The sequence below is a fragment of the Setaria italica genome, chromosome III (genome assembly GCF_000263155.2).
Source record: "Setaria italica strain Yugu1 chromosome III, Setaria_italica_v2.0, whole genome shotgun sequence".
Lineage (NCBI taxonomy): Eukaryota > Viridiplantae > Streptophyta > Magnoliopsida > Poales > Poaceae > Setaria > Setaria italica.
Genome location: NC_028452.1, coordinates 7,090,727 through 7,099,440, shown reverse-complemented (window position 1 = coordinate 7,099,440; position 8,714 = coordinate 7,090,727). Strand labels below are relative to the sequence as shown.

At 42.3% G+C, this 8,714-nt stretch overlaps 1 protein-coding gene across 2 annotated transcripts; it reads left to right on the top strand.

The window, feature by feature from the left end:
- The first annotated feature begins 1,258 nt into the window (after positions 1 to 1,258).
- On the top strand, positions 1,259 to 6,667 carry LOC101756604 (disease resistance protein RGA2-like). 2 transcript variants are annotated; one of them, XM_022825054.1, is made up of 3 exons: positions 1,259 to 5,451; positions 6,153 to 6,229; positions 6,313 to 6,667. In XM_022825054.1, the coding sequence occupies exons 1-2, from the start codon at positions 1,320 to 1,322 to the stop codon at positions 6,194 to 6,196; spliced, it is 4,176 nt and encodes a 1,391-aa protein (XP_022680789.1). In that variant the 5' UTR covers positions 1,259 to 1,319; the 3' UTR covers positions 6,197 to 6,229; positions 6,313 to 6,667. The 2 variants fall into 2 exon arrangements, with proteins under 2 accessions (XP_022680789.1, XP_022680790.1); XM_022825055.1 differs by lacking the exons at positions 6,153 to 6,229; positions 6,313 to 6,667 and having other exon boundaries at positions 1,259 to 3,175; positions 3,294 to 3,429.
- Positions 6,668 to 8,714: the final 2,047 nt, after the last annotated feature.

Here is an 8,714-nt window from a genome sequence, read left to right as displayed (position 1 = left end):
GGGCGGGCACCAGAGGCGGAGCTGACGGCCGATAGCACGGGGAACGGGTGCTACTACAAAGACGGGGTCGATTATCGATCCGGTGCCTCCATCGACAATCCGACGGCTCATAGCGTCGACTGACGCATAAGCAAATGCTTAGTCGCCTGAACGAGTACATCTCTTTGGAATTTGAGTTCTCCATACTGGCCCTTGCGGTCAAATCGGCTGGTTTGACTGGTCATACCCGTGATGGGTTAGGTCTGGTCTGATTGGCATTGTAATACTTTTGGCTGGTTTTGTTTTTGCTTTGGTTTTAGGGGCTTTGTTTTTCTTTGGTGTTGGCGCTTGCTTATTTCTTTAATGCTTATTGGGGAATAGAAATATGTGACAAATATATGGATTTTTCCTATGTAACAATTATGAGGAATTTTAGATTTGTTCTAAGTCAAACTATTTGAAGTTTGACTAAGATTATAGAAAGAACAAGAATATTACAAGAGAAATTTATAGTGTTTGGAAATAATAATAGCCATGGTTTCTTCTAAGTGAGCTAAAACAATATACCTCGAAGAGTTTTGTAACAAGAGAGGTGAAAATGTCAATTGTGCAGCGAATATAATCACCAAACTCAGGTAGCAACAAATCATAATAATACCATCAAAAGGCTAGTATGTAACCTGGAAAAAGAAAAGAGTAGGAAGGATTTCAGGCTGTCAGTGAAACAGTTTGCCATAATATGAACAGAAGGTTGTGTATTCGTCTTTTGTTTACTTGACCTTGAGAGCACTGGAATTTGTCAGGTGTAAAAAAGTATAGGCACCAGTGTCACTTTTCCTTGTCATGAACCAAAAATAAATACGTGCCTTATTTCTTGGGCAAACAATACAGGGAAAGGAACATTACTACTCTGAAAAGGACACTGATATATTACTCTGAAAAGGATAGTACTAATGCCTAGAACTCTTCGACCGTTCTATTGGAGACTGGCGAGTTTTCTGATCGAGAATCTTTCGACATATGAGATCCTGCAATATATTTTAGCTGTCATTGTTAAACAAAACACGGGATCCAAAGTGATGCATTTAACAAACTAGTAATAGTACAGTATCCTTTTGTCCTGGACTCCTGGTCCTGGCCTCGAGATGCTTAAGGATGGTCTGGAAATTTTTATTGGCTGGCTCCCGTGTTTTTCCTCTCCACTTTGCAACTGACTAGTACTAGTACAGTGGACGCCCACTGTCTGCTCTAGCCTCGCCAACCTCTTCACTTTGCAACTGTGTTTCCCTGTGTGACTGTGTCCACTACGCGTGTGTTCTGATCGAGCTCCAGGCGTTCCAATGGCTGAGGTACTGGCCACCATGGTGGTCGGCCCACTGGTGTCCATGGTGAAGGAGAAGGCCTCCAGCTACCTCCTGGAGCAGTACCAGGTGGTGGAGGGCTTGGAGAAGCAGCACAAGCTCCTCAAGCGCAAGCTGCCGGCCATCCTGGACGTCATCACCGACGCCGAGGAGCAGGCGGCAGCCAAGCGAGAAGGGGCGAAAGCTTGGCTGGAGGAGGTCCGGCAAGTGGCCTACCAGGCGAATGACGTCTTGGACGAGTTCAAGTACGAGGCGCTCCGCCGCAAAGCCAGGGAGGAGGGGCACTACAAGGAGCTCGGCATGGATGTAATAAAGCTCTTCCCTTCTCACAACCGTTTTGTGTTCCGTATCAAGATGGGCAACAAGCTCCGCATAATTTTGCAAGAACTTGATGTCCTTATCGCAGAGATGAATTGTTTCGGGTTCAAGTTCCGACCAGGGCCACCAGTGCCCGTAAATCACTTGAGGGAGAATAGTTCTAAAATCATCGACCCCGTGGACATTGCCGGCAGATCCAGAGCTGGAGACAAGGAGAAGATTATTAAGTCGTTGCTTGATAAAGCTAGCAATGTGAATCTCACGGTCTTTCCTATCGTCGGGATGGGAGGGATGGGGAAGACCACCTTAGCCCAGCTTGTTTACAATGACCCTGAGATTCAGAAGCATTTCCAGCTGCGACTCTGGGCGTGCGTCTCTGACAACTTTGATGTGGATTCCCTGGCTGAAAGAATTGTCGAAGAAGCTAAGAAGAATTTTGAAACGAAAGAAGCTAAGAAGAATGGTTGTCAAGCAAATGGAAGTTCAGCATTGGACAAGCTTCAAAATGCAGTGAGTGGGAAGAGGTACCTCCTCGTATTGGATGATGTCTGGAACCGTGATGAGGCACACAAGTGGGAAAAACTGAAGTCCTACCTTCAGCATGGTGGCAGCGGCAGCTCAGTGCTCACAACAACTCGTGATCAAGCAGTCGCAAAACTAATGATGGGTACAGCTAAAGGAGCCTATGAACTTGGACGCTTGGGTGAAAATTTCATAGAGGAAATTATCAAGTCAAGAGCATTCAGCTCAAAACAAGAAAAGGATTGGCCTCGTGAACTAGTTAACATGGTTGGTGATGTTGCAAAGAGATGTGCTGGTTCTCCTTTAGCTGCTAAAGCATTGGGCTCTGTGTTATGTACCAAGACCACCGTGCGTGAATGGAAGGATGTGCTAAGGAGAAAAAAGATTTGTGATGATAGAAACGGAATCTTACCAGTACTCAAGCTTAGTTACAATTGCTTGCCATCACATATGCGGCAATGCTTTGCTTTCTGTGCTATGTTTCCCAAGGATTATGAGATTGACGTGGAAATGTTGATCCAGTTATGGATGGCCAATGATTTTATCCCGGTGCTACAAGGAGAAGAACATCCTGAAATTTCAGGTAAAAATATTTTCATTGAGCTTGCATCAAGGTCATTTTTCCAGGATGTGAAGGGGATCCCATTTGAGTTCACTGATATAGAGGTATATAGAGTTACTTGTAAGATCCATGACCTTATGCATGACGTTGCATTGGATTCTATGGGAAAAGAATGCGCTGCTATAGCTACAGAACAGAGTAAAAGTGGGGATTTTCCACATTCAGCTCGTCATTTATTATTGTCAGTCAATGAACCAGAAACTCTTCTGAATGCTTCCCAGGAGAAAGGCTCTCCGGTTATACAAACACTGATATGTGAGGAATATGTAGACAGAGACTTGCAACATTTGTCAAAATACAGGTCTGCGCGAGCATTAAAGATCAAGGGAGGTTCGACTTCATTCCTAAAATCCGTATGGCTACATCACCTGAGGTATCTTGATCTCTCACGAAGCTATTTTATTAAATCACTTCCTGAAGATATAAGCATCCTATATCATCTGCAAACATTGAACCTTTCTGACTGTGATGATCTTGAACGACTTCCAAAGGGAATGAAGTACATGACTGCCCTCCGTCACCTCTACACTCACGGATGTTGGAAGTTAAAGAGCATGCCTGCTGACCTCAGATACCTCACTTCCCTACAGACGCTGACATGCTTTGTAGCAGGTGCAGGCTCTGATTGCAGTAGGGTGGGAGAACTGAGGCGGTTAGACGACCTTGGTGGTCAGCTGGAGCTTAAACGGCTAGAAAATGTGAAAGAGGCAGATGCAAAAGAGGCAAAACTCAGAAATAAGAAAAAACTGGCCAGATTGACATTGAGATGGAGTGATTGTGACAAGGAGGCACATAACAGTGATAAAGAGGTACTGGAAGGACTGCAGCCTCATGATGGGCTGAAGGTTCTAAGGATATATTGTTGCAGTATGGACACTTGTCCAACATGGATGAATAAGTTGCAAGGTATAGTGGAGCTTGAGTTTTCCGATTGCAAAAGACTCGAGAAGCTTCCTGCATTCTGGCAGTTATCAGCTCTGCAAATTCTTTGCTTGCGCGGATTGGAAAACATACGTTACTTGTGCAGCAGTGATACAGCCTTCACATTTCAGAAACTGAAGATCCTTAAAATTTTGAAGTTGCCAAACTTTGAGATATGGTGGGGCACAGGTGAGGTGCGAGGAGAAAGGCCAATATTTCCTCTGCTTGAGAAGCTATTAATCAAAGAATGTAAAAGTCTGGCTGCATTGCCGAAAGCATCAGTTATTAAACAAACATTTGAAGGGATCAAGACTGAGTATAGGTCCGCATTTCCAGCATTGAAGGTAATGACACTAAAAAATCTTGAGATGTTTCAGCGATGGGAGGATGGCGAAAGAACTCCAGGAGAAGAGCTAACATTTCCTCTGCTTGAGATGTTGTTTATCAAAGAGTGTAAAAGTCTGGCTGCATTGCCGAAAGCATCAGTTATTAAAGAAACATTTGAAGGGGTCAAGACCGAGTACAGGTCTGCATTTCCAGTATTGAAGGTAATGGAATTAGATGATCTTGAGATGTTTCAACGATGGGAGGCAGGCGAAAGAAATTCAGGAGAAGAGCTAGCGTTTCATCGGCTTGAGAAACTAATAATTCGGAGTTGCCCAGAGTTGACTACTCTACCCGAAGCACCGAAGCTAAGTGTATTACGAGTAGACGGAGCCAGCCAACAAATATCATCCCTGCATGCAGCTAGTAGATATATCACTTCATTGTCCAACCTGGAGTTGTGTGGCTATAATACAGAAACAGAATCGGTGGCTGAACAGAATTCGAGTGAGTTGGTGCATGGCAGGGAGAAATGGGAGCATAGATCCCCTCTGACACATATGGATTTACTGAGATACAACCTTTCGTTCTCCCATTCAAGTGCACTGCCACTATGGACATGTTTTGCACAGCTCGTAGATTTAAAAATTCAGTATTGCGACACTCTTGTCTACTGGCCAGAAAACGTGTTCCAGGCCCTAGTATCCTTGAGGACGTTATATATTAGGGCATGCAGCAAGCTGACTGGACGCACACAAGAAACTTCTGAGCAATCTGCTCCAGAACGGAGTGGACTCCTGCCATGTCTAGAGTCTCTATACTTAAATGAATGTCAATCTTTGGTAGAGGTTCCCAACCTACCGGCCAAGACATTATGTATTTACGACTGCCTTATGCTCGGGTCCATCATATTCGGTCAGCAGGAGGATACGTCATCACTGATTCCAGGATCCAGCAGTGAAGCCAGGGCGTCTACAGCTGTACGGAAGCTGTCATCATCAACCAGCCATCCCTTCCTTCCATGCCTAGAATCGCTAGACATAATGCTTTGCCGTGGCTTGTCAGAGGTTGCCAATCTTCCTCCGTCCATCAAGACCTTGGAGATCAGGTGCTGCTACAATCTTCGATCCTTATCGGGACAACTGGATGCCCTCCAAACATTATGTATTGGAAATTGCAGTAATTTGAAATCGCTGGAATCTTGCTTAGGAAGGCTCCCATTGCTGGAAGACCTCCGCCTTTGGAATTGCGAAAGCCTGCAATCCTTACCGAATGGGCCTCAAGCCTACTCATATCTTAGAGCTCTTATGATTGAATCTTGTCCTTGTATAACGTTGCTTCCCCTGAGCCTACTGCAACGTCTGGATCATCTCGAGGAGAAAACACTAGATGCATGTTACGAAGGTAACCTCCAGTCTTTTTTTTTTGTCCATTTCTTTTAATAAAGTGACCAGGAGCTCAATTGGTGTTTTGGCAAAAAAGCAAAATAAGCATACTAGTAGTGACGACAAGATGTGGTAGTACAATTTAGTGATTAAAAAGTTTTAACAGTGTTTAGAACCTCTAGTAAAATTCAGTCAACAAGTTTAGGCAGAAATTAATGATGCACCATAGTGTAGTCATCCTTGTGCATCTCTTCTCTGGTCCCTCAAAGGAATTTAGTTATCAGATGATTTTTGCCGCCCCTTGTTAATTCGAATCAGGTATAATCGATCAAACTTCCTTTACTAACATATTAAAGTGTGGCATGATGGAATTACTGCAGCCAAACTATATTAGTTCTAATCCAAGTGGCTGATGAATTTATTTTTCCTGTCATTTTGAACCAATATTGTATGCTATAGTTGACTGCTCTCTGTGATTATTTTCCCTGTTAGTTGTCTTCACGTTTTTTCTCGAAATTCACTAGCTCCATGACATAAGGTTTGAATATGTGTAATTTTGTTTAAATGCCTATGCCTTTTTACATAAAACATATTTTTTGCGTGTACAATACTATTGGATGCCGTATACAGTCATTCTCCTGTATATATACTTTTATAATTTGGTGTTGATTTGCATGCATAACTTCTGACACCATCTATGATCACGACCTGACCTGCTAGGACGGGAATATTCAATTAGGAGGCGGCTGGCATGCTTGAAATAGCATATTGAAGACCTGATGAAAGATATTACCATGGTTCGTAATATTCGTGTGCCTGATGATTGATTTTGTATGACACTAGCTTCTAATGCTGACTCCCGTGTTTGACTTCTTTGTAGGATCATTGCCAGGGCTGCAAATGATGGATTATTGTGACTCGAGATACATGTGCCCTTTCTGAAGATTATCACCAGTGAAGTCAAGCTGAAGGCCTTGATTTTGAGCAGAAAACAAATGCCAGATTGCAAATGGAAGAATTTAGCATACAGAGATGCATGCTCCAGTTTTTAATCCTTCTTTGTTCTTTTCAAGTGTGACGTGTTTGAATATGTGTGCGCTCCAGTATAAGCGAAACACAACCAACACTTGATGTAAGGATGTGTTTTTCTACACGACTGCAGAAGATACTTGTTGTTCAACAAGCTGTTTTAAGCTGCTGATTGAAATGCACTGAATGTGATGAACTTCATTCCATGTGTGTATCTAATACTGAACGGTGTGCGGGGCGATCCTGCAGGTCTTCGAATAGTCCAATCTTGTGCATAAGTTTTATTGTTAAGTCATGTTTCTCTTGCAGCGTCTTTTCTCCTGCTAAGTCTTCAATGAAATTGAAAAGAATGGTGATTGCGACGAATTATAAGAAATTAGTTCGGAGATCATCATTTTACATGAACAACAAAAAAAAATTGCAAGAAAGTTATTCTGTAACTAACTTCCCTGCAATACAGAATTCAGAGTTACCAAATCAGTGATGCTGCGTCATGGTCCATAACGAATTAACGATACCATGAGCCATAAGAAATTGGTCCTGAGAACAATTTAATTGTAAAGACAACAAAGTCGTCCTGGAAGCGTCAGGACAAAAAGGTCAATGCAAATAGCTGCATGACTGAGAAGAGCCAGGAAAGGCACCGGCCGGTGATCTGCCAAGGCACATGGTCTGCAATTCTAGCATTGTGAAACAAAGCAGAGGGTGATTAGTACCCACACATACTTAGTGCACCAGACAACCAACATTACCATACGCCTTCATTTGCAACGCACGTTGCACAAAGTTTTGGAGGCTTGTCATTTCGATAAATATATGCTGGGCATGGCAAACTGCATCCTACAGCAGGGTGTTGAAAACTAAAGCGCAGAAAGAACACATATGCATCAACCAAAAGACTGCAGCATCCAATAAATCCGAAAACAGAGCAGCCAACTAATCATGCAGAAAAGAGCAGGCACGGGGACAATCAGAATGGTGATGCCTTGCTGATCATGCAGCAAGGAGCAGACACGATTGCATCTTAACTCCAGACTATCACTAAACCCGTAAATCCTAATTCATGTAAAACTGAACATATGCTTGTGAAATTCCTGCGAAAATCTTACTACAGAATTATTGTGTCCTAAATAGGCCCCAAACAATTGACGCCCCTGGTAGACTTAAATTCCTTGGATCATGGCAACGCCGGTAGATTGTACTACTCATCAGAGTTTGTATATGAACAGGAACGGACCGCACGGCACCGTAGAGTTGGTGCAGTATGCCAGTACGCCGCCGACGCCTGTCGCCGCGAGCTTCTTCCACTCCGCGCTGCTGTCGGCGGGGAGCCCCCTGCCGAACCAAAGGAAGTGGAGAATATAGATTTCCATGTTAAAAATGTAGTTCAAACATAGGATCCATTAAATAAATTTAAGCGCATATCCGCGATACAAAGTGACAAAAAGAAAAATTATAAATGCACAATTGGATGAAGATAATAAGCATATATCCATACATTAGAATGTTTAACAAATGAGAAAGTTTAAAGTAGCAGGTTTGACTGTTAGCTATGCGCCCTCATTTTTTCAAACGAGACTTCACATAAATTATCATGAGTCGTGCTAGGAAAAAAAGGATAAATTCTAAAAATTACCAAAAAATCAGAAACATCCCAGCGTCAATCATATAGACTCTAATAATTATAGCCATTGGTCAATTGTATCTTAATTACTGATGTACTCCCTCTATTCTCTTTTGATAGGGATATTTCACCTTGACACAATGACCAAGGAAAACAACCCTACTTATCATCTAATAAATGCAAACTAGTATTTTTCTCATTAGCTAGCTGTAACACCCAATGTTATTAAAAGCCTAAGAAGGTTATTAAGAGGTTGATGATGAAATTTGGGTTAAAAAGAAGTATTATGAGCTAAGTTCGAATTTGAGACAAATTTGACCAAAAATTCAAATTAAAGATTCAAATTTGGAAAAATTTGAGTCAAACCTGGAATCATAAGTTGGTAGTGTTTTGAACTCAGTGGGATCAAGTTTGGGATCAAATTCAAGTCATTGGCATCTCAAATGCGTAGTCAAAGTTGTTGACTTGGATCACTATTCAAAACCTGAAAATTTCTCCAAGTCTAAAACAGTGGCAAGTAGCCAACTTTGAAATTGGTTTCTGAAGAATTTTTCATGTAAGCTGTGGGATGTTTTGGACCATAAGTATACTTGGATGATTAGTGAATATTTTGGACATGTTGTTGGATA